We start from the raw sequence: 26,016 nt of genomic DNA, 5'->3' as shown, positions 1-26,016 counted from the left end.
CCTGCGCAAAAAAAGCTCTCAAACAACTGTCCTGACAGACGCCCCAAAACCCCCTAGAGCGGATACAGCCTCTCTGCTCCCCACCCCCATGGATATCGGGGACCCTTGACCCCCTTGCACACAGCCCCTCATCACCGCCCCCCCCCCCCCCCCCCCTGCAAGACGGAGATCTTGCAAGATTGCTGGAGGCAGTGGAGGCTAGGCAGGAGACCCTCTTCTCCCCCACACCTGGAAGGGACACCGCCCCAGAGGAAGGGATGGCAATGCAGCCTGGGAGGCAGTGGCAGCATGTCAGTGCTAGGGCACTGGCAAGGAGAACTGGAAAACAGTGTCGGAAGAAACTAACCCAATCCAGCAGCAAGGGTGAGTGTTAAACCTGACCTAGCATCTTTCCCCTAGTGACTCCCAGATCCCCCACCCCCTGCATGCTTTCAGCCCGTAACCCACAGCACCGCCCTCCAATCACAACCCCCCCCTCCCCCACACAACGGCTCACAATCCTTGCCCTCTGCGAGCCACCCCCTGACATCATGCAGGCCTTCTGCCATCAGAATTTACATGGCTCCTTCTGTCCCCACAGGAGAAGAATGCCCATTACTGCCGGGGGAGGGCCAAGACAGGGTTGTATGCCCAAAAATCTAGGCCTTCACCCCATTTGAGGAGTGGGCACTGGAGCTTGTGGGGGAGGCGGGCACCATCAGCAAGAGCCAGGCCGGGCTGGAGCACAGAAGTGAGCACCGGCCAATCCTCCATTTGTTGCAGATATCTCGTAAGTTGCCTGCAGCCCAGATTCCTGTCCCTCCCTTGCACTCAACCTTGTGGTCTGTGTTGCAAGAAGGGACCCAGGTGCGCTGGGCCCATCTGGCATCGCCACCCCCCCACCCCCCGCTGCCCCCCCAAACCCCGCTGGCCCCAGACTACGTGCTGGACCTTTGCAATCACTTCTCCCTCAGCTGCTGGAGATGCAGCAACAGAGCCACAAAATGCAGGAGGGGCCGACAGCAACACTGGACCAACTGCGAGGCTATTGGGAGGAGCTCCAAGCTTTCACGTGGACCGCTGTTTTCGGTCTTGCATGGTTCCCAGGCCAACACTGACAGGGTGGCATACACGGTGGAAAGCCTGGGGCATGAAATCAGCACCATGAGTGGCAGGGTCCAAGTGATGGCTGAGTCACAGCAAGCCATGGCTGAGGGCCTCAACAGGCTTATCGAGGTTCTGCGGCCCATGGCTGAGAGGCTCGAGAGCTTGCAGGAGACCCAGCGGGACAGCGCCGAGACAGCTATGCTGCCTTGAGAACGTGGCCCAGTCACAGAGGGCACTTGCTGCTGCCACTGACAGGTGGCCCCCAACTCAGAGGGCCATCGCTGAAGGCTCGCACACCATGGGCTGAATGCAGGTGGGCCTCCAGGACTGGCAGGGTGCGCACGTTTCGAACCCATGTGTGGCAACGCAGGCCCCAGTTGTCGAAACGTGTGTTGATCAGGGCCTCCCTAGCCACCCTCACGTGCCGGACCCTTGCTGCCTCCAGCCCTCCAGTGCCTGGGGGGGTGTTGGTCATCATCGTCGCCCTCCTCCTCAACATCCTCCTGGGCAATCTCCTCACCAGTGACGTCCAGCTGGTCACCCTCCACCACCTCCTCAAGGAGGTCTTCCTGCTGTTGTACCAGATTGTGCAGGGCACTGACCTCCACAGTGCGGGACGCTGTCAGGGGGCTATACTGGAGGGTCTCACCAGAGCGGTCTGGGAACCTGAACCGCATTTTGAGGAGCCCTATACACTGCTCTACTATTGACAAGGTGGCAATGTGGGCCTCATTATATTGGGCCTCCGCCTCAGTCTCAGGCCTCCACACTGACATCAGCCAAGTCCAAAGCAGGTACGCCATGAACCATCCCTGCACCCTGGGCTGCTCCTCGAAGACCTCCGGAATATGTGAGTTCCTCAAGATAAAGCTGTCACACGCTGCCAGGGTGTCTGGCACAGACTTGCATGATGCTCAGTTGACGGTCACACACCAACTGCATGTTGATTGAATGCCTGCTCTTTCAATTCATGAATCACACAGAATTTTTCTCCGGAGCCCTGAGGCCGACGTGGGTGCAGTCTATAACTGCCTCCACATTTGGCATCCCCGCGATGGCCACGAATCCTGTAGCTTGAGCTTCCTGCTGGGCCTGGCCCACTTCAAATTTATATACTGGCCTGCCCAGGCAAACAGGGCATCCGTGACCTCCCTCACGCACTTGTGCGCGGATGATTGCAGGATGCCACTGGTGGGCTGGAAGGACCTAGTGGCGTAAATATTTAGGGTAGCCATCACTTTCACAGCCACAGGGAGTGGGTGCCCTCCTGTGCCCCAAGGTGCCAGGTCTTGGAACACATGACACAGGGTGGCACACAGTCTCTTTTCGGAGCCGTCAGCGGTGTTCAATGTCGACAGCTGATCGAGCGAAACTTGCACCCTGAACTGCCAGGGTCTCTGCACCCTCATTCTCCAACCGCCCCCCCCCCCCCCCCCCCCCCCCCACCTCCCCTCTCTCAGGGCGATTGGCAACCCCTTCCTGCCTTCGGCGGCTGTCTTCCTCTCCTCCAGCTTCTGCGAATGGGATGGCCTGCACCTCCTCCAGCAGTAACCATAGGAACAGCAAGCTCAATCCGTTGCACTGCATAAACCATCATCAATCCGGGGGGAGGGGATGTTGGGGGAAGGGAAGAGAGTGATGGAAAAGTTAGAGAACTCTGCTCCCCCAGCCCCTCCAGACAACCCACACAGACCATTCCACCCCTCCCAGATAAGCCACACACACCCCCCACAAAACCCTCCCCACCCCCCAGAGAAGCCACACACACCCCATGAACCCCACATCCCCCCCAGACAAGCCACACTCCCCCACCCAAAACCCAAGCAGAATGGCCTGAGATTGCGCTGTTTTACAAGCTCCGAGGATGCAGCGCTGCTGGTTCTGAGACTTTCCAGATCATCCCCCTCCTCCCCCATTACCGACATCGCTTCCTGCTGACCCGGAGTCAGCGCGCAGACTCAGATTAGCACTGAGAGGCCGAAGTCTGACCCTGTGAGCACTAATATCCCCCCACCCCCACCCAAATTGCAACAAGGATTGATTCAACACCCCCTCCGTCCCCCCCACCCCCCACTCCTGCAGCATGATGGGCATAGAGGTAAATGGACGCCAAATTCATTGTTTGTTTGACAGCGGGAGCACGGAGAGTTTCATTCACCCTGACACCGTGAAACGGTGCGGTCTCCGAGTACGGACTGTCAGACAGACAATTGCGATGGCGTCGAGGTCCCGGTCTGTTACCGTGCTAGGGAGCTGCGTGGTCAACCTAACGGTGCGGGGCACAGTTTACGAGAACTTCAGGCTCCTCGTGTTACCACACCTTTGCGCTCCGATACTCCTGGGACTAGACTTTATGGTCCACCTGAGGAGTGTAACCCTGCAGTACGATGGGCCACTCCCTCCACTTTCAGTGGGAGCACAGCAGCCTCCAAATTGCCCAGCACGCTCCACATGTAGCCTCTCGACACTCAGAATCACCCCACCATCCTTATTCGAGAATCTCGTGCCAGGCTGCAAGCCCATCGCAACCAAGAGCAGGCGTTACAGCGCTGAGGATCGGATCTTTATTCGATCTGAAATTCAGCGGCTCCGCAGGAAAGGGATCATTCAACCTAGCACTAGTCCATGGAGAGCGCAAGTCATGGTGGTTAAAACTGGAAACAAACCCCGGATGGTCATGGACTATAGTCAGACCATTAATAGATACACGCAGCTGGATGCGTATCCTCTCCCACGCATATCTGACATGGTCAACCAGATTGCGCAGTACCGGGTGTTCTCCACCATTGACTTGAAGTCAGCTTACCATCAGCTCCCCATTCGCCCAGAGGACCGAAAATACACGGCCTTTGAGGCGGATGGTCGTCTTTACCACTTTTTAAGGGTTCCCTTTGGCGTCACGAATGGGGTCTCGGTCTTCCAGCGTGCAATGGACCGAATGGTGGACCAGAACGGGCTGCGGGCTACCTTCCCGTACCTGGATAACATCACTATCTGCAGCCATGACCAGCAGGACCACGATGCCAACCTCCTTAGATTTTTATGCACTGCGTCTCGCCTGAATCTGACCTACAACAGGGAGAAGTGCATATTTAGCAAGCGCCGCCTAGCAATTCTCGGATACGTGGTGGAAAACGGGGTCCTTGGCCCTGATCCAGACTGTATGTGTCCCCTCCTTGAACTTCCCCTGCCCACTAGTATCAAAGCACTGAGAAGATGCTTAGGTTTCCTTTCATACTATGCACAGTGGGTTCCCAATGATGCGGACAAAGCCCGTCCGCTCATCAAGTCTACCTCTTTTCCCCTAGCAGCAGAGGCTCGCTTAGCCTTTGAAGGGATAAAAGCCGACATCGCGAAAGCCACGATGCACGCTGTTGATGAGTCCATCCCCTTTCAGGTGGAGAGTGATGCATCTGATTTCGCCTTGGCCGCCACACTTAACCAGGCGGGCAGGCCCGTCACCTTTTTCTCTCGCACCCTCCAAGGCCCTGAAATTCGGCACTCTGCGGTGGAAAAAGAGGCCCAGGCCATTGTGGAGGCCGTTCGGCATTGGCACCATTACTTGGCGGGAAAACGATTCACCCTGCTCACGGACCAGCGGTCCGTGGCGTTCATGTTCAACAACACGGGGTAAGATCAAAAATGATAAAATCTTGAGGTGGAGAATCGAACTCTCCACCTACAACTATGATATCATGTACCGTCCGGGGAAGCTCAATGAGCCCTCAGACGCCCTGTCGCGTGGAACATGTGCAAGTGTGCAGGAGGATCGATTACGGGCCCTCCACAATGATCTCTGCCATCCGGGGATCACTCGGCTCTTCCATTTCATAAAGGCCCGGAATCTACCCTACTCAGTGGATGATGTCAGGTCCATAACCCGAAGCTGCCAGGTATGTGCTGAATGCAAACCGCACTTCTACCGACCTGACAGGGCACACCTCATTAAGGCCACTCGCCCTTTTGAAAGACTGAGTGTGGACTTCAAGGGCCCCCTCCCTTCGAAAGATCGGAACGTGTACTTCCTCAACGTGATTGACGAGTACTCACGATTCCCTTTTGCCATTCCCTGTTCAGATATGACCGCTGCCACGGTTATCAAAGCATTACGGGATCTTTTCACCCTGTTCGGTTACCCCAGCTATATCCACAGTAATAGGGGCTCGTCATTTATGAGTGACGACTTGAGGCAATACCTGCTCTCAAAAGGGATTGCCTTAAGTAGAACTACGAGTTACAACCCTAGGGGTAACGGACAGGTTGAATGAGAAAATGCTACAGTCTGGAAGGCTGTCTTACTGGCGTTGAGGTCTAAAGGTCTTCCAGTCTCCCGTTGGCAAGAGGTACTCTCTGATGCGCTCCATTCCATCCACTCCCTCCTGTGTACGGCAACCAACGCTACTCCACATGAGAGGATGTTTTCCTTCCCTAGGAAGTCTTCCTCTGGGACCTCATTACCGTCTTGGTTGATGTACTCAGGACCTGTCCTCCTGCAGCAGCATGTTAGGACCCGCAAGTCCGACCCTTTGGTTGAACAGGTCCATCTCCTCCACGCCAACCCTCAATATGCCTATGTGGCATATCCTGACGGGCGAGAGGACACGGTCTCTATTAGAGATCTGGCGCCTGCAGGGGACTTGGAAACCCCAGTCGCTCCCACACCCCTAGTTAGGGACCCCTTGACCTTTATCTCCCCTCCTGACATGGCGCGGGCAGTATCGGGACCACCACTTAATCCTCTTACTCCCGTGTACAGCTTGCCTGAGTCCAGGAGATTGTCGCCACCTCGAGGCGTGCTCGAGTCCAGTAGATTGTTGCCACCTCATAGTCCACCCGTCCATGAGGAACTGGAGGAGCCACTGGACACCGCCTTGGAGAGAAGGTCACCACGGTCACCAGAACCGGCGTTACCGCCAGTGTTGAGGAGGTCGCAGAGACGGTGCGGTCCTCCAATACGACTGAACTTGTGAATATATGAACAGTTGTTCTGTTTTTTTTGCCCCGCCAGCCTTTGTTTTAAAGGCGGGGTGAATGTGGTGAACCATAGTTGGTTACCACTATGAGTACTGAACCATAGATGGTCAGCACTATGGGTATTTGTAGATATGTTACTGTTGTCACGGTTGGGGTTAGGGTTGGGCTGTTCTACCTGTTGATATTGTTCTGTGGTACACTCCAGTTGGCTCCCCCTACCTGGAGAAGTATAAAGATCACTGCACTGCCTGGTGACCCTTTAGTCTGGGATTGTATTATATATAGTGTGCTCCATTCTTGTTAGTAATAAAAGCCTTTATTTCCCGGGTACAATCTAGCCTCCCGAGTGATTTAATCGTGCATCACTTTGTGTCAAAAACAAACTTAGCAACCATACATTCATCCCTTTTTCCACACAGCCTAGCATGCTTGAATGAAATACCAAGGTCAGCTGGTTAGAGTCAGCTTCCCAACTGCTTGCACCTTTCCAGGATTTCACCTCATCTCCCACAGCATCAAAACCACACACACAGGTTAATGAACAGCCCCATTGTTGGTCGAAACTTCGCAGAAATTGTCTTTTTGGTGCTTCCTGATTTTCTTAACAGAAAATTTTCTTCCACGGGACTGCAACTCAGTAACAAAGTGCATTTACTTTCAATTCCTGGAGATTCCAGGGCAATCCAGGAGTATTGGCAATGCTAGTTATGGTGAGTTGTACCGAGGTCCCCATTTCTGCATGGGCATTTGAGCATATGCGCATTGACCTCTGCGTGGTCCAAAGCTTTCCCAACCAATTAAGTGTTTTAAACAGTGAAATGCAGCAGCCAATTTGTACACAGCAGGATCCCACAAATTTGATAAAATGGGACCAGAAATGTTGTGATGTGGAGATGCCGGCGTTGGACTGGGGTAAACACAGTAAGGAGTCTAACAGCACCAGGCTAAAGTCCAACAGGTGTGCGGAACCTGGTGGACTTTAACCTGGTGTTGTTAGACTCCTTACCAGAAATGTTGGCCAGGGCTCAGTATTTTTAGACACCTTGCTGTGCTATTTAATTTGTTTAATTGATATCATTGGGTTATTAGCGTTTTCTTAGTGTGAGAGATAACTTTAAATTATCAATAGTAGGCTGTGTTTACAGTAATTGTAGATAATTGCAGGATTTCGTAAGATAAATTGTGCCCTCAATCTTTCTGGCTGTCGAAAGCAAAATACAGAGTGTAAAGGTAACACCCTTGTTAATAAAGAGATTAATTTCTTAAGCATTCATTCGCTATTACCATCAGCGGTAATGTCTAGCGAAAGTAAAAACAGAAAATGCTGGAGATACTTAGAAAGTCAGGCAACATTGGCGGAGAAATAAACAACCACTGAATCAAGTTAATGACCTTTCATATAATTTCCACAGATGCCCCCTGACCCACTGAGTATGAGTTTTGTTTCTTAAAGACTTGATTAGCTGTAAGTATTCGCATTCCAACCATTATTCATGTAAATTGAGTCTGTGTCTTTATATACCCTGTTTGTGAACAGAATTCCCACTCACCTGAAGAAGGGGCTTGCAGCTCCGAAAGCTTGTGTGGCTTTTGCTACCAAATAAACCTGTTGGACTTTAACCTGGTGTTGTTAAACTTCCCACTGAGTATGTCCAGCATTTTCGATTTTATTTCAGACTTCCAGCATTCGCAGTATTCTGCTTTTCAATCACTAATTTCTAGCCTTTGGTTTAAAATTTTAAAAAGGCAGTAAATGTTTGAAAGGAAGGTCAATCAACTTCTAAAAGAGGAAAAGCTGGTTAATGATTGGATGGGACACTGGATTGGAACTTGGATTTGTAACGTCATTTCAAAGGTTATGGATGTATATTCCCTAACACTCAGATTTATTCCAGTGTTGTACCACACCAGAATGCCAGAACAGAAAAACACGAGGGCCAAACTAAATTAAGTGAGTCGCTGGTACTAAAAAGGCAGCATTCAGCTCACCTATTGGGACTTTACCAATTTCACCCAACACCAAGACTGAGTCTGGGGTGGGGTGAATGAGGAACAGTAGCGACCAAGGTTAGAACTAGAGGGCACAGCCACAAAATAAAGGGGGGGTCAGTTTAGGACAGAGTTGAGGAGGAACTTCTTCTCTCAGAGGGTGGTGAATCTCTGGAATTCTCTGCACACTGAAGTGGTGGAGGCTACCCCGTTGAATATGTTTAAATCACGGATAGATGGATTCCTGATCGGTAAGGGAATTAGGGATTATAGGGATCAGGCGGGTAAGTGGAACTGATCCACTTCAGATCAGCCATGATCTTATTGAATGGCAGGGCAGGCTCGAGGGGCTAGATGGCCTACTCCTGCTCCTATTTCTTATGTTCTTATGTTATTTTATGAGGAGGAGCAGTTTGTTCCTTTCAATTTCACAAAATATTAAGAGAATTTCCAATATTTTCTGAGGTGGCTTAGGTAAGGCAGATCAAAATCATCACCTGACTGCGGCAAATAAATTTAGGAGTCTGGCTCTGAAACGAGCACAGAAATTTTATTTCAATGTTGATTTTTCCTACAGATAAACACTGACCAATTTAGCCGTCATGCAGTTTGGGCACAGGCCTTTGCTCCATTGATTTGACTGCCCATTTTAGGCCCATAAACTGGCACAATGATGTTACATTTAGACTGTACTGACTCACCTTTATAACTTCTGAGGCAATTTCTCAACATGGCTGGATGCTAACCACAGATTTGCTTGCAGGAGAGGTGTTGAGCAGAGGAATTTATATCAAATGAGTCACCTGGATCACATCCATCCACATACCGAGTAGCAGCTGTACTTGGTGCCATTAGCAGAGATGTTGAAAAAGCCCTTCCCTTGGTTTGTGGTTCTTCACGAGATATCTAAAAAGGAAGAATGTGCAGGCTCATAGTAAGAAGGCAGGCAAAATGACATTAAGTGAATTGCTCATTCGGATAGCCAGTGTAGACATGATGGGCCAAATGGTCTTCTGCTGAGCTACAACCATAGAACGATAGAAACCCTATAGTGCAAAAGGAGACCATTTGGCCCATCAGGTCTGCACCAACTCTCCAAAAGAACATCTAACTCCACACCCTATTATCATAACCCCGTGCATTTGCCATGGGCAATCCACCTACCTACACATCTTTTGACACTAAGGGGCAATTAAGCATGGCCAGTCCACCTAACCTGCACATCTTTGGACTGTGGGAGGAAACTGGCGACCTTATTCAATTCTTTTTTTGTGATTTTTAAAAAAGGAGGCCTCTTATCTTACGGTGATATTCTTGATGATATTTTGACTGTTTTTGTAAGTGATTTTCACAAGCTTAATGTTCAACCTGCTGGGTTTATGGGTGAACATTTGTAGCATTTTCCTCTTTCTACTCATAAGAGTATTTTAATATATCATAAATATATTGTGGAAAGAGTTCTCATATAATCATTCTTAAGTTAAACTTAAGTTAGAAAAGTGGAGAAATAAGTAGCATTAAAAACTCAGTACAGAAACAATTAATAAAATTGAAAATACTGAATTATTACAAAAGCCTCCGCAACCGCAAAAGCAAACATAAACAGTACACATATCAATTTCAAATTATCAATTCTAATAGTTACTAACACCAGAATTGATCAATAGCAATACAGCAACTCAGCTGTAGCCACATGCAGCCACAGTCTCCATTCTGAATAACATCCACATCACAGAACAAACCTAAACTGCCTTTAATGCTTCATCGTAAAGACAGTCCTATAAAGTGAACTGTCTGACTATAATCAAAGACTCAAATAATCTCCTTTGGTGTAGTGTTTTCCAAGAAGCCTCAGAACACTGAGTTCGCAAGTACATCCAAACAAAGTTGCAATAATTTTAGATCTATCTGAGCCTGACCACAGGGTGAAGTTTTTGCCTTTGTAAAGCAACTCTCAGTCCCACAAGGGAAGGCACAATATGGTTGTTACAGGCCTCAGACACCTACCACTGTGTGACCAGCAGCCTCTGGAAATGGCCACAAAGTGGGTTTCCTTTTTAAATCCTGGTTTGAAACAGTTTTAATCGTTGCCAATCCCTTTTCTTCCTGCACACAAGCAGCCCTGTATAGCGGTGACACAGTAAGAAGTCTCACAACACCAGGTTAAAGTCCAACAGGTTTATTTGGTAGCAAAAGCCACTAGCGTTCAGAGCACTGCCCCTTTGTCAGGTGAATGGGAGTTCTGTTCACAAACGGGGCATCTAAAGACACAAACTCAATTTACAGAATAATGATTGGAATGCGAGTCTTTACAGGTAATGAAGTCTTAAAGGTACAGACAATGTGGGTGGAGAGAGCGTTAAGCACAGGTTAAAGAGATGTGTATTGTCTCCAGACAGGACAGTGAGACTTTGCAAGTCCAGGCAAGTCGTGGGGGTTACAGATAGTGTGACATGAACCTATCTGTAACCCCCACGACTTGCCTGGACTTGCAAAATCTCACGAACTGTCATGTCTGGAGACAATACACAACTCTTTAACTTGTGCTTAACGCTCTCTCCACTCACATTGTCTGTACCTTTAAGACTTGATTACCTGTAAAGACTCGCATTCCAATCATTATTTTGTAAATTGAGTGTGTCTTTATATGCCCTGTTTATGAATAGAGCTCCAGCTCACCTGACGAAGGGGCAGCGCTCCGAAAGCTAGTGGCTTTTGCTACCAAATAAACCTGTTGGACTTTAACCTGGTGTTGTGAGACTTCTTACTGTGTTTACCCCAGTCCAACGCCGGCATCTCCACATCATAGCAGTGACACGCCGGCTCTTCAAGCAACAGAAATGCTAGAGGCAAATGATGAAAACTACATAAGGCAGCATATTGCCAAAATTTGCACATCATCAGAATGGGCCAATCCATATTTGAGAGGACATATCCAGGGGAAGCAACACAGAAGTGGCAGAGATGGGCAGGGAACTCATGAGGCACATTTTGCCCTCCCTTCACTCATTTGCTGGAGTTTTTCCAGAAAATCTAGCATGAATACAACAAACAATCCTTTCCTGTTTGGCTTCGTTGGTGGTGACTCCAGTGAGGAACTGAGCCACACAAATCAGGAAGCTTCCAGCTCCCCCAGTGAATTCAATAATCTCAATAGAAGTGGCACCACAATAAGCCTCAGGACCTCTTACTGAGATGGGGGTGAGGAGAGGTGAATAATTGGGTAACACTCCTGCTCCTGATCATAATAGCAATAACAATTTACATCTGAATAGCACTTTTGATGTAGTAAAGCATTCTACAGTGCTTCACTGGAGAATGCACGTGCAGGACATGATTGGGCTTGGTTTAAACATTCTCTCCCTCTACCACCAGGTTTGCACTGTATTATCTACAGGATACATTATAATAAGACACCAAGGCTTCTTTGACAACACTTTGACCTCCTCCACATAGCAGGACAAGGGCAGCAGTTGCATGGAGCCTCAGGGTTCCCCTCCAAGTCACCATGCTGTTAGCTCAACATCCTGCAACTCTTCACCTGACATGCACTTTCACCGCCCACATTGCAGCAGGCAATAAATGCTAACCTTTCCAGCAATACACATATTCCAAGAATGAATTTTAAGAAAAGGTTAAAAGTTATGTTAGCCTAACAGTCAAATAGCATTCTAATTATGGCCTGGTTAAGCTAATGGATGATTAATGGCCCTTTTGAGCAAGGTTCCAGGGGGTGACTAGCTCCCATAGAGCTAAGATGCCAGCAAGGGCTCAATGTCTTCAGGAAGGGAACAGAGAGGAGACAAGTACCCTGTTTTCTTTCTTAGTGCTTGAATAAATGTGAAGATGCAGTGGCATAATGGTGTATTCATTCTTATGTTTGTAGAATTACGTTATCAATCAGCAAGCTGCACAGCAAACTCTCTGGGAAGAGGCTTCAAAACAAGCAATCAAGGAAACAACTAAACCTTGTCCGAAGTGCCAAGTACCAGTGGAGAAGAATGGTCTGTACCTGCTATTATTTGAATTGAAACAATAGTAGCATAACTTTATATGATAACAGCAATACTAAATATCATTTAAGGAAATCAGAGTTCCATAGAGATATGCTGTAAAAAGAAATAACAGATTACTAAACATCGTACACAATTTCCTGCCATCCAGAGTGTGAAATAAGCAACCACAAAATCTTTTTAACTTGGCCACGTGATCTGACCTTCCCCTCCCCCCTCTGATCCCAAACAGTCAGCAAAGACCTCAGCTTGGTTCCCTTAAACCCCCACCTCAAAGAATTTTGAGATCAACAGACTGCTGAGCTCTTCTTCAATCACCTTCGCCTCCATGTCCGTTTCTTTGGCCAGGAGTCTTCCCGGCACAGCAACGTTTTCTGGCAGCTTCAGAATTTTCATTCCACCTCTTACCCTCTCCAGAGTTTTTCATTGAGAGCTGCCAGTGTGACATTAGCCATTTCAGTTTCTCTGCTCCCCTCACTTACTCTAACTGACCTTCATCTGAGCTTGCAGCATTCCATTCTCTTAGGCCATTCTCTCACTCTAAAATTGTCATTATTCCTGCAAACAAGGGTGGTGCTGTTGTTGTTCAATGGCATCTTTTGAGCAAATGTGCTGGGCATGAGCTCCAAACTATAGTGTTCCACCAATGTGATAGGTACAAGACCACCTGGCAGGATCCCTATTCCCAACGATGGCATCTGATAATTTACATCACCATCAATGCCTGAGACCAAAGAGATGTCCGCATCATAAAAGCGGTTGATGACTCTGACCACCATCTAGTCAGGTGGATAGTGAACTTCCAGCCTGGCCAATGTCAGCATAGGCAGGTGAAGGCTATCCATGGGAATTCCAACACATACTCCCTCCTGGAAAGGACTACCTGTAAATCCTTCCAGCCCAATTTTTCCAGTAAATCCTTGCCACCCCCCCCCCCCCCCCCCCCCCTCGAAGCCAATGCATCTGGGGGTGTGGCCATCTGGATCGGCCTCAAGACTGGCATGTACTGAGGCACTGGGCTCAACCAGTCATCGCTGCTAGGACTGGTTCAATAATAATGACACAATTGAAAATGTGCTAAATCAGAAGAGAGCTGCCTTTTGCCTATGGCAAAACGACCCCGTGAACAACTCCTTAACGGCCTCATACTGGCAATCCAAGGCGGAAGCCCAGAAAATAATCCGTGAGATCAAGAACAATTGATGGCAAGAGAAAGCCAAGGAGTTACAGTTGTATACTGAAAAACATGGCTTAAGAAGCATCTGCTAGGCCATGAAAGCTGTTTGTGGTCCATGCCCGTCCAGACTCACACCTGTCCTAGGAGCTGACAAGTCTGCCCTCTCAGAGACAGCTAGTCCATCAGGACCAGGCGGAGAATGCACTTTGAGACTTTTCTCAGCCACGATTGAATGGTCTTGGACTCCACTTTGTACACCAGTTTCCAGTGGACAAGCCCCTTGCCAAACCTCTGTCCCTGGATAAATTTCGCCAAGCCATTGCACAAGCCAAGGCTGCTGGCCTGTACAATTGGGAGGTACAAGTTTGGTGGAACTCAGTTGTGCAGAGCCTATACTTATCTGGCATCAAATGAGGCTCCCAGAAGACCTGATGGGTCCTAAGATTGTCTCAATCTTCAAGAAGGGAAACAGGGCTGAATGTGACATCTATCAAGGCATAACTCTACTCTCCCCCAAAGCAAAATCCTTGCATAATACGACTACAGTGCCTACTCCCACTTGCAGAACATAATCTGCTGGAATCCCTCATGGTTTCATTTCAGCAAATCCATTGATTTGACGAAAGCCTTCCACTCAGTCAACCAGGAAGCTCTGGAATATCCTGGGCTGCATCAGCTGTCTGCGGAAACACGTCAAAGTTGTGCAGCTTCTTTGTGATGAAACTATTCAATGAACTGGAGGCTTTTTCCACCAGATCTGGTGTCAAGCAAGGATGTGCGCTTCCGCCCACCTTTTTCTCCATCTTCCTAGTGGCCATCACTAACATAGTCAAGAATGTCCTCTCATCTGGGGTCCAAATTGAGTATAGGTTCAAAGGGAAATTATTCAACCATCAAAGGCTGAAAGTGAAGACCAAAGTCTTGCATTTAATCTTATCAGATCTCTGACACGTGGATGATTGTGTTATCCTGGTGAAGACTTACAGGCCACATTTGACTGGTTCAAAGAAAAGTTTCAAGCCCTCTGGCTGCATTTGGATGTCAATGAAACAAAGGTCCTCCTTCAACCAAAACTGTGTCTCACACCAAAACCCCCAGCATCACAGCTGCAGGTCACCACCTGGAGGCAGTCGACCACTTCTGTTACCTCAGTAGCTTTGTGTCCCAGTTAGCGACCACAGAGTTGGAGATCCTTCACAGGATCCAGTGCACGAGCTCTTCATTTGGAAAGCTGCTCAGATGAGCCCTCATTAGCCATGACTGAGAAAAAGAAAAAACAAAAAGGTCTCCATCTACAACACTCCTCTATGGCTAAGAAGCCTGTGATATATCACCGATACTTGAGAAAGCTCTAGGTAAAGCATCAGTGCTACCTACAGAAGATCGTACATCTCACTTGGATGGGTTGCTGTATGAACATGAGCAGGTGTCCTGAGCACATGTACCTATCTTGCACACAACTGCAGTGGACAGGCCCCTGCATCAGAATGCTGAACACTCGCCTTCTGAAGTGCATTCTCTAGTCTCAATTTGTGACTAGTCAAAGATCACAGGGTGGCCAGCTGAAATATTTCAAATATACCCTGAAAGCCTGTTTGGAAAAGATTGGTTCTGACTTCACAGCTGGGAGGAGAGTGTACTGGACCATCCACGATTCTGCATCAAGCTTCACCAAGATGAAGCTGGTTTTGAAGGACAAAGACGTGGGAGCAAAAAGAAAGATCAAGAAAGCATGCAACACCTCATTGGCTGTGAACGGACCAACTGACTGACCAAAGACTGACTGCAGTTGTGGAATACAAAGAACAAAGAACAGTACAGCACAGGAAACAGGCCCTTCGGCCCTCCAAGCCTGTGCCGCTCCTTGGTCCAACTAGACCAATCGTTTGTATCCCTCCATTCCCAGGCTGCTCATGTGACTATCCAGGCAAGTCTTAAACGATGTCAGCGTGCCTGCCTGGATTTTGGATTTTCCTTCCCCCTCTTAATGATGTTTCTTCCTTAGTTTTCCCTTTTCCATCTCTGTTTTCCATGGACTGAATTCACATCTATTTCTTATAGCCTCTCTCTCCCTTTTCTTTCTCTCTGTCTATTTGACGTCTCTGTGGCAAGTATACTATTCACTTCGAGGGACTGTTATTACATGTTCTGCATCCTGATTTTATCTGACTTAAGATTGTTGTTGGTGCCAAATGTAAAACATGCTGCATTTTTAATCAGTGAGATCCCTCACCTAAATACAAAATTAGATTTACCAACTTCCACACTTTTTATTTTTATTTGTTTGAAAAGTGCATTGTTGTTTTACTGCTGTTATTTATTTCTCTGGTAGAGGCATAGGGACAGAGTAGGGGTGTTCCAGCCCGCTAACCCGTTTTGTCATTCGGTTAGATTGGATGGCTCTGTATTTAAACTCTATCTGTTTGTCTTGGTTACATAACCCTTTATACCCATGCCTAACTTAGATCTACCAATCTGTTTTGACATTTTAATTTGACCTACTTCAGAAGTGTTTTGAAGGATAGAGGCCCAGATTTCCACTAACCCTTGTGACAAAATTCTCCCTGACATCATCCCTAAAGGCCTAACTTTAACTATGGCATCATCAGTCTACTCTTGATCACCAGCAAAGTGATAGAAGATGAATCCGATACTGTGTGTGGCTCTTACACACAATAGCCTGCCAATGGATATTCAGTTTGGATTTCACCAGGGCCACTTGGAACCTGACCTCATTACAGTCTTAGCTCAAAAGAGTTGAACTCAAGAGGTGAGGTGTGAATGACTGATTAGACGGCATTAAGGAACCCTAGCAAAACTGGAGTCAATGGGAAAACAGAAACTTAATTGGACTAGTTATATCAATGCTTTGGCTACAAGAACAGGTCAGATGTTGGGAATTCTGTGGTGAGTAACTCACCTCTTGACTCCCCAAAGCCTGTCTACTACCTACCTAAAAGACACAAGTTGGGAGAATGATGTAATACCCTCAACTTGCCTAGATGAGTGCAGTTCCAACAACACTCAAGTGCTTGACACTATCAAGGACAAAGCAGTCCACTTGATTGGCATCCCATCCACCGTCCTAAACATTTGTTTCCTTCATTACCGAACACATTGGCAGCAATGTGTACCATATACAAACTGCACTGCAGCAACTCAGTAAGGCTCCTTTGAAAACATCTTCCAAACCCATGACCTCGACCACTTACAAGGATATGGGCAACAGACGCATGGGATCATCACTTGCAAACTGCCCTCTAAGCCACATACCATCCTGACTTGGAACTTCATCGTCAGTCTTTTGCTGGGTCAAAATTCTGGAGCTCCTTTCCAAACAGCACTGCGGATGTATCTGGAGCAGATGGATTGCAGTTGTTCATGAAGGTTGCCTGCTACCGCCTTCTCAAAGGCAATTAAGGATGAGCAACAAATGCTTGCCAGCAATGCTCATATCCCATAAAATAAAAAAAGGTAAGTTCCCTGGACAGCACACTAGAGAAATTAATTTATCTCCATCTACCCTATTATGTTTAACCACTTTAAACACCTAGTTCATACTTTCATGTCCTCATAATTTAAGCCTTTTAGTCCTCATATCATTCTGGAAACATCATTTCACCTGATTAATGAAGGTTGGAACAGGTCAGAAGTATTTATCTATCAATTTTCAAAATGGCAGATGTTGTAAAATATTTCATGGTATCATCAACTGTGGAAACTACCTTTATTCACTGGCTTCCAAAATATTACCTGGGTATAGTAATATAGAGGTTATGGTGTTAGAGTAGCAAACTAGAGTTCAAATCCAATCATGGCAAGTTATGAATCCAACTTTGACATATGGGAATAATGACCATGAAACCTACAATTTTATTGTAAATATCCAACTGGTTCACTCGTGCCCTTCAGGAAAGGGAGTCTGCCACTTCTACCCACTCTGCCATATTATGTGATTGACTCTTTGGCTTAGGACGAGACTTAGTTAGGCTTGCAAAGTCTTCCTCAGTATTGACATTGGCCTGGCTGTGGACTTGTGATAATGTGCAGAATTTTCCCATCCCGCCCACCGTGGGAACTGTAGTGGGCGAGCAGAAAATTTGGCGGACCGTTATAAAGATCCATTGACCTCAGGTAGGAAATTCCAGTCTTTGGGTGTGTGCAACTGAAAAATTCCACCCTAATCTCTCCCTTGGTCAAATTGTTCAGGTGCAGCTATGATATTGACATCTGCATGACAATATAGAAAATGGCCAAGGTATTTTCATAATAAATAGGTAAAATCCAACCCACAAAATTACCACCCTATCAACTTTCCAATCATTGATTGAAAGAGTCATCAATGCTACCATCATTCCACACCTGCTCACCAATGTTCAGTTGGTTTCCTCAAGAAGTATTTGGCTCCACACCTCAGCACAGCCTTGACCCAGGCATGGACATGAGAACTAAATGCCATAAGAGAGGTTAGACTAACAGCCAGACTATTATACAACTCTCGTGCAACTGAGTTCAATGGGGGGTCAGACAGAAAAGCTTCCAATGGTCTTCAGAAACAAATTGACGCAGCTCCGAGCAATGCTGCAGAGGTTCCATGGGGAATTATCCTTCACACAACTATTTTTACTTGACCTCTACTTCCTGGCTGCTTTGCATGAATGCTGAGGAGTCTACCCACACCACACTTTCTCTTTGGGGATACTAAGGGGTTGGAGATCATGGACCTTTCCTTTTTTACCCCTCTCCTTTGCATCCACAAACTGTGCACTCTTTGTGTATCCAGGGAAAAAATATCACCCCATACCATCCTTCATCTTATCCAATTGGTTTGTTTTATTGCTATGTAAGGTATTTGTTTCATGTATCTGACTGCATGCTTCTTCCCACCACAGGAGGCTGCATGCACATGAAATGTCCCAGAACGTCTTGTCACTTTCAATGGTGCTGGCTATGCAGTAAGGAATGGAATCGTGACTGCATGGGAGACCACTGGTTCGAGTAACCTGAAAAGAAAAAGCAGAACAAACAGAGCTTTAGGAAACTACATTGAATTTATTAGTGACTAGGGATAGGCATAAGGTTTGGATCTGATTAGTCCTTTAGTGTACCCTGTCACAATGCATGAAATTCAGCCTCATTTCCATTTCTTCAGGAAGGATGATTTACACACACTTACATAGAATTTACAGGATGAAAACAGGCCATGTGGCCCAAATGATCTATGCCAGTGTTTATACTCCATACCTCCTCTTACCCTCCCTCATCTAACTCTATCTGGAAACCCTTCTATTTGGTTCTCCCTCATGTACTTATGCAGCATTTAAGCTATTAATCTGAACTCTGAATCCCTGTGGTAGCATGTTCCATATTCTAACTACTACCTGAGATTTCTCCCAAATTGCCTTTTGAACTTATTGACAAACAACCTTATATTAGTGTCCTCTAGATTGGACTCCCCACAAGTGGAAACAGCTTCTCTACATTTACCCTATCAAACCCCTTCATTATCTTTAAGAACTCTGTTAGATCACCCACAACCATCTATTTTCTGGACAAAAGAATTCAAGTCTGTTCAGTCTGTCCAGATAACTATAACCTCTCAATTATCATCCTTATATTTACCTCTGTGTAAAGGGCTGCTTCTGTCTTCTTCACATAGCAAAATCAGGACACCTTGCTACACAAATAAGAATGTATTTTGGATGTATCTATAAACTATCGGTAGAGCTGGTTAAAACATTATCCATAGTAAGTGGAAATGTATCCAATGTAGCATTTTAGTCAGATCAGCACTGTTAAATAAAGACTTTTTGTCTCAGGAGATGGTACAAAATGGGTGGTACAGAAAATAGGAGCAGGAGTAGGTGACTTAGCCCTTCAAGCCTGCTCCTCCACTCAACACGACCATGGCTGATCCTCTAACTTAACACCACACTCCCATGTTCTACATGTACCTCTTGACACTTTGAGTGTAGAAATCTATTTCATTCTTAAATATATTCAGTGACTTGGCCTTCACAACCTTCTGTGGTAGAGAATTCCACAGGTCCACCACCCTTGAGTGAAAAAGATTGTCCTCATCTCAATCATAAATGGCCTACCTGGATACTGAGACTGTAACCCCTTGTTCTAGATCCCCCGACCAGAGGAAGCAACATCCCTGCATCCAGTCTGTCCACGCTGTCAGAATTTTATATGTTTCACTTAGGTACCCCCTCATTCTTCTAAATTCCAGTGAATAACGGAATAGTCAAACCAATCTCTCCTCCTATCACAATCCTGTTATCCCAGGAATCAGTCTGGTAAACCTTTGCAGCACTCCCTCTATAGCATCCTTTCAAAGTTTAAATTTATTTATTAATGTCACAAGTAGACTTACATTAACACTGGAATGTTACTGTGAAAATCCCCTAGTCACCACACTCTGGCGCCTGATCGGGTACACTGAGAGAGAATTTAGCATGACGAATGCACCTAACCAGTACGTCTTTCGGACTGTGGGAGGAAACCGGAACACCTGGAAGAAACCAACGCGGGCAGGAGAGTGTACAGACTCCACACAGACAGTGACCCAGACAGTTTCTTAGTAAGGTGACCAAAACTGCACCCGATGCTCCAGGTGTAGTCTCTGTCCAGCTGCAGTAAGACATCTTTTTTCCTGTATTCAAATCCTCTTGCAATGAAGGCCAACATACTGTTTGCCTTCCTAACTGCTTGCTGCGCCTGAGCACTTGCTTTCAGTAACTGGTGTACTGAGACACCCAGGTCTCTTTGTACGTCAACATTTCCCAATCTATCACAGTTTAAATAATTCTCTGCCATTCTGTTTCTCTGTCCGAAGTGGATAACTTCACATTTATCCATATTATCCCACATCTGCCATGTATTTGGCTACTCACTCAACTTATCTAAATCACAAGCCTCTTAACATCCTCCTCGCCACTCACATTCCCACCAAGTTTTCTGTTGTCAGCAAACTTGAAAATATTACTTTTGGCGCCTTCATCCAATCATTGATGTATATTGTGAATAGCGGGGGCCTAAGCAGATCTGTTCCAATTTCATAAACTGTAGTGTAACTCTATCAGGAGCTAATCCAATAACGTCCACTTTTCCCCATCACCTGGGACAAATTTCTACCCCAGTGTCTGCTTAATACAGGCTTTAAACTTGTGCATTTCAGCTGCATTTCTTCTGTATTTAAGTATTAATTAAATACTTTGGACGAAAACTGTGAAGTGAAAATCAACATTCTACCGCAAATTTTCAGTTCATTTGTACAGAACAAACTTTAATTTATCACTTCAGAGTGGAACAATAGGAATGTATTTTCCAGTTGTTTGATCAATCTCACATGTGCACAAATCTAAACAGGAGTGAAAAACCTTTTCTTCCACTTATTCACAAATGGAGCTGATTGAATTACGTGCTGACTTTTAAAAAAGACATTTACATCACAGCATTGGAAGGAGGTGGTTTCATGCCCTTAAGCTATCTTTATCCCTTTGTAGACTCTTTACCTCCTCTTGACAACTTCCTTTCCTACCACTAAGCCATGGCTAGCACCAACCTGGAGTTTAGAGAAGAACTCTGACCAAACGTGGGGTGCGATTTTCCTGGCGCTCTGCGCTGCTCAAGAAGCACAGCAAGCTGGGAAATGTCAGCGGATGGGGAGGGGTGCTGTAGCGGGATTCGGAACAGGTGTCCAACTGACTGTGACTTTCCCAGGCCGTTTTTTATGGCATAATCTACCTTGCGCTGGCAAACAGCATAAGGCTGATTACCATACTGAAATCAATTTCAATATCATTAGTGAGCCCGGATGGTATCGTCTGGGCTCGCTGATGTTTCCACCCTCACCAGGAGATGTTCCCACCAGCGGAGATTACAGCTGGTCCCCATCAATGGGGACTAGATGTGAAGGGCTCACTGGTGGGGACAAAGGCACCCTGGGAAGTCAGGGGCAGGGCTATTGCCCCTTGAAAGTGCCAGCCTGGCACCCTAGCACTGCCCAACGGGGTGGGGGGAACTGCTGCGCACTCTGCATTAGGGATGTTGGGGGCTGGAGGGGGGGCGATCGGGGCTGGCCCAGAGGGGAGGAGTCAAGGAGACCGGTGAACACGGAGAAACTGGGAGGGCGGCAATGAGGGTGGGGGGGTGAGGGGGGCAGAGAGTATGCCCTGATCTCCCTACTGACAGATCAGCACATGCACAGTGGCCCACTCAGCACACTAATACAGGCCTGTCGGGTGGAATTAGGCCCCATTCCCCCTTTACTGGCGTGGATCCCCTGGTGAACTCTGTGAAGCATAGAGTGCTGGAAATTCATCCAACTAAATACCCCAAAATACGGGTGGGAAAATCTCCCTTATTCCTGCTCATTGGGTGCTTAGTTTCTTTTTGGGAAAATCACCCCATGATTTCAACATTTGGAAATTATACAAAGAGCTTCTTTACATTGTTGCTGAGTACAGCAGCATCACAATCTACACTGAATCACAAGGGTGTTCAACAGAGCCGTCTGTTCATTTGAGAAATAACAAATGTTGTGATGGGAAAGAGATGGGGTTGTGTTCTGGAGAATACGATCAAATGGGTCAGTATTGACCTGAACCTTTTAACGGATTAATGTTACCACTAAATTTAGGGGGTATATGTTTAAATCAATGGCAAAGTGATATAACTAAACTTAGGCTTTTTAGTAATCAGGATTTATAAACTATCAAAAGTAAATAATTCTTTACAAGGTCATAAGGAATAAGAGCAAGAGTAGACCATTTGGCCCATCGGGCCTGGTCTGCCATTCAATAAAATCATAGATAATCTGATTTTAGTCTTAACTCCATTTTCCTGCCAGTCTCCATAACCCTCAATTCCCTCATCGATCAAAAATCTATCTCACTCAACTTGGAATGTATTCAACAACCCAGCCTCCACTGCTCACTGGGAAGAAAATTCCAAAGACTAATGATCTTCTGAGAAAATCCATGGGCTTCCTCATCTCTGTCTTAAATGGGAGACTCCTTATTTTGAAACAATGGTTCCTCGTTCTAGATTCTCCTCCAAGAGGAAACACCCTTGTGATTTCAGTGTAGATTTTGACTGGGGCGGGACGGTAGCACAGTAGTTAGCACTGCCGCTTCATAGCGCCAGGGACCCGGGTTCGATTCCTGGCTTGGGTCACTGTCTGTGTGGAGTTTGCACGTTCTCCCCATGTCTGCATTGGTTTCCTCTGGATACTCCAGTTTCCTCCCACATTCTGAAAGACATGCTGGTTGGGTGCATTGACCCGAACAGGTGCCGGACTGTGGCAACTTGGGGAATTTCACAGTAACTTCATCGCAGTGTTAATGTAAACCTTACTTGTGACTAATAAATAAACTTTACTTTTCATAGAAATCATAGAAACCCTACAGTGCAGAAGGAGGCCATTCGGCCCATCGAGTCTGCACCGACCACAATCCCACCCAGGCCCTACCCCCACATATTTTACCCGCTAATCCCTCTAACCTACACATCCCAGGACTCTAAGGGGCAATTTTTTAACCTGGCCAATCAACCTAACCCGCACATCTTTGGACTGTGGGAGGAAACCGGAGCACCCGGAGGAAACCCACGCAGACACGAGGAGAATGTGCAAACTCCACACAGACAGTGACCCGAGCCGGGAATCGAACCCGGGACCCTGGAGCTGTGAAGCAGCAGTGCTAACCACTGTGCTACCGTGCCGCCCCAGTAAGACTACTTTTATCCTCCCAGTATCTCCATTGTCAACCTCCCTCAGAATTTTTTGTTTCAAAACTTTATTTTACAAAAAAGGTACATGATACAATACAGGCAAGGAAAGGGTTAGAAAAAAAGAGAGTGAAAGAAGGGAGAAGAACAAACTGAGGAAAAAGAATGGTTGTCAAAATAACAAGCTGAATCAAATTTTTTAGTTGATTCATGTCAGGTATATTTAATATTTCCTCGTTCAAGAAATGTCATCTCGTTGAGACATTGCAAGTGTGAGGGTGGAGCTAAAGAATTCTAAAGAACAAAGAAAATTACAGCACAGGAACAGGCCCTTTGGCCCTCCAAGCCTGCACCGACCATGCTGCCCGACTTAACCTCTTAGGTCGTCCCCTGTTATGTTTGCAAATTATTCCCTTATTCTAGTAAAGGGAAACACATTCGTCAACGTGTACCTTTCCTGGAAAAATGTTGGAAGAGATCTTGCTGATCATGAAACTTCTGAAAGTCATATTAAAGCTGTGTGCGCATTCGTTCAAAGATGCAAATCATCTGGAAGAATTGATAGTGCTTTATCGGTTGCATTTGAAAAGTAGTGTTCTTACTGGAGGTAAGTGCCAGGACATGGCACTCATTTGCAAATGATTTTAAGATGGGGATACCAAATTAATCACATCACTTAAAAAATATTTCTTGAATAATTAATGGACGACCATGTTTTCTGATAACATGTTATGAAATTCAATTCTAGCATAACAAGTGCAAAAATTCTGAATAAAAGTTTATTTTACCCCATCAATTCCCATCAAAAATGCATCGCAGGTCAGGTGTGGGGGTCTTCTGACCATTGTCTTTGCTGCTACTCTGAACTTGATTTATGCCGCAAGAAATTCAATTTTTAAAAAAAGTCTATTTCTATATGTAGAGAGCTAGACTGTTGATTCTTCCCAGTTTACAAAGCTCATCTCAAGCTGTTGCAATGGAACATCAAGTGAACCTAACTCATTCATAACTATTTGCATCCCTGCTGGTCCTTGATCCTCCCATGCTACCCTAACTAACCCCACACAGGAACCATATCTTTTTTTACTCATTCAAAGGATGTGGGTTTTGCTGGCTCAGCTAGCATTTATTGCCCATCCCTAATTGCCCTCGAGAAGGAGGTGGCGATCTGCCTTCTTGAACCACTGCAGTCCATGTGGTATAGGTACACACACAGTTCTGTTAACGGGGGAGTTCCAGGACTTTGATCCAACTACAGTGAAGCAAAGTCAATCCAAGTCGGGGTGGTGAATGGCTTGGAGAGGAACTTTGAGGTGGTTATGCTCCTATGTGTCTGCTGCCCTTGTCCTTCTAGATGGTAATGGTTGTACATTTGGAAGATGCTACCTAAGGAGCCTTGGTGAGTTCCTGCAGTGCACCTTGTATTTGGGACACACTGCAGCCACTGTACATCAATGGTGGAGGGAGTGAATGTTTGTGAATGGGGTTTCCAGCAATCAAGCACGCTGCTTTGTCCTTGCTGCCAGCCATCAGGCATTTATTTCTTTATGGATTCCCAGTCTCCCATTCCTTTCACTTCCAGAGGCTGCTTGTGGCACCATATGCACTGTATTCCAAGTGCGGCCTTACCAATGTCTTGTACAACTTCAACAAGACATCCCAACTCCTGTATTCAATGTTCTGACCGATGAAACCAAGCATGCTGAATGCCTTCTTCACAACTCTGTCCACCTGTGACTCCATTTTCAAGGAGCTATGAACATGTACTCCTAGATCTCTTTGCTCTGTAACTCTCTCCAACGCCCTACCATTAACTGAGTAAATCCTGCCTTAGTTCAATCTACCAAAATGTATCACCTCGCATTTATCTAAATTAAACTCCATCTGCCATTCGTCAGCCCACTGGCCCAATTGATCAAGATCTCGTTGCAATCCGAGATAACCTTCTTCACTGTCCACTATGCCACCAATCTTGGTGTCATCTGCAAACTTACTAACCTTGCCTCCTATATTCTCATCCAAATCATTAATATAAAATGACAAATAACAGTGGACCCAGCACCGATCCCTGAGGCACACCGCTGGTCACAGACCTCCAGTTTGAATAACAGCCCTCTACAATCACCCTCTGGCTTCTGTCATCAAGCCAATTTTGTATCCATTTAGCTATCTGATCCTGGATCACGTGAGATTTAATCTATCATTATATTATTAACCTTAATACTATCCAAAACATAGCACACAACTTCATTAGCAGCCCATCCACCATCTCAAACATCCACTCCCTCTACCACCAGTGTAATATGCAAGATACACTGCCGCAAATTGCCAAGGCTCCTTTGAAGATACCATCCACCATCTAGAAGAAAAGCATCACCTTCAAATTACACAACATTTTGACTTGCAAATATATCACCATTACTTCACGGTCACTGGATAAAAATCCTCAAACTCTCTCCCTATCAGCAGTGTGTGTGTCCCTACATGAAAAGGCTGCAACATTTCAAGGAAGTGGCTCATCACCATCTTTCCAAGGCAAGTAGGGTTGGACAATAAATGTTGGCTTGGCCAGCCACATCCACATCCCATTAATAAAAAAAGGTTGTCTGACAACATAGAGGTAGTAGAGCCACTGAAAGATGTAATAGAGGGATAGGGGTCAGCATATGAAAACTGATCCCAATTTGCAAATTATGTTGCCAGGAATCTGGATGCTGATAAAACAAAAAAAAAGCAGCCAAGGATAAATCCTTTGAGGGGCTCCAGATGCAAATGTATCGTGATTGTAAGAGAAGTCATAGCTGGAGACACTCTGACTATGATGAGATTGAAAAGTGGAACCAAGGGCAGATCCACTCAGCAGGGACAGAGAATCTAGGAGCAGGTGTAGGCATTTGGCCCTTCGAGCCTGCTCCACCATTCATCTCGATCATGGCTGATCATCGAATTCAATATCCTAATCTCCCCCTTCCTCCAATATCCCTTGATCCTTTTAGCCCCAAGACAACAGAGCAGGATTTATTCTAATTGAATAAAATAAGC

General features: G+C 46.2%; 1 protein-coding gene across 2 annotated transcripts in view; it reads left to right on the top strand.

The window, feature by feature from the left end:
• The window catches only part of prkn (parkin RBR E3 ubiquitin protein ligase), a 1,119,547-nt gene extending 1,098,276 nt beyond the window's left edge, over window positions 1-21,271 (top strand). For both annotated transcript variants that reach the window (XM_078230130.1, XM_078230129.1), the window contains 2 exons: window positions 11,936-12,053; window positions 18,132-21,271. In XM_078230130.1, coding sequence (XP_078086256.1) covers window positions 11,936-12,053; window positions 18,132-18,241 — 228 coding nt within the window. In that variant the 3' untranslated portion in view covers window positions 18,242-21,271. The remainder of the gene's footprint in view (window positions 1-11,935; window positions 12,054-18,131) is intronic.
• Window positions 21,272-26,016: the final 4,745 nt, after the last annotated feature.

The sequence above is a fragment of the Mustelus asterias genome, chromosome 15 (genome assembly GCF_964213995.1).
Source record: "Mustelus asterias chromosome 15, sMusAst1.hap1.1, whole genome shotgun sequence".
NCBI lineage: Eukaryota > Metazoa > Chordata > Chondrichthyes > Carcharhiniformes > Triakidae > Mustelus > Mustelus asterias.
The sequence above is the reverse complement of the archived record's forward strand: the minus strand, read 5'-3'. Positions and strand labels throughout refer to the sequence as shown.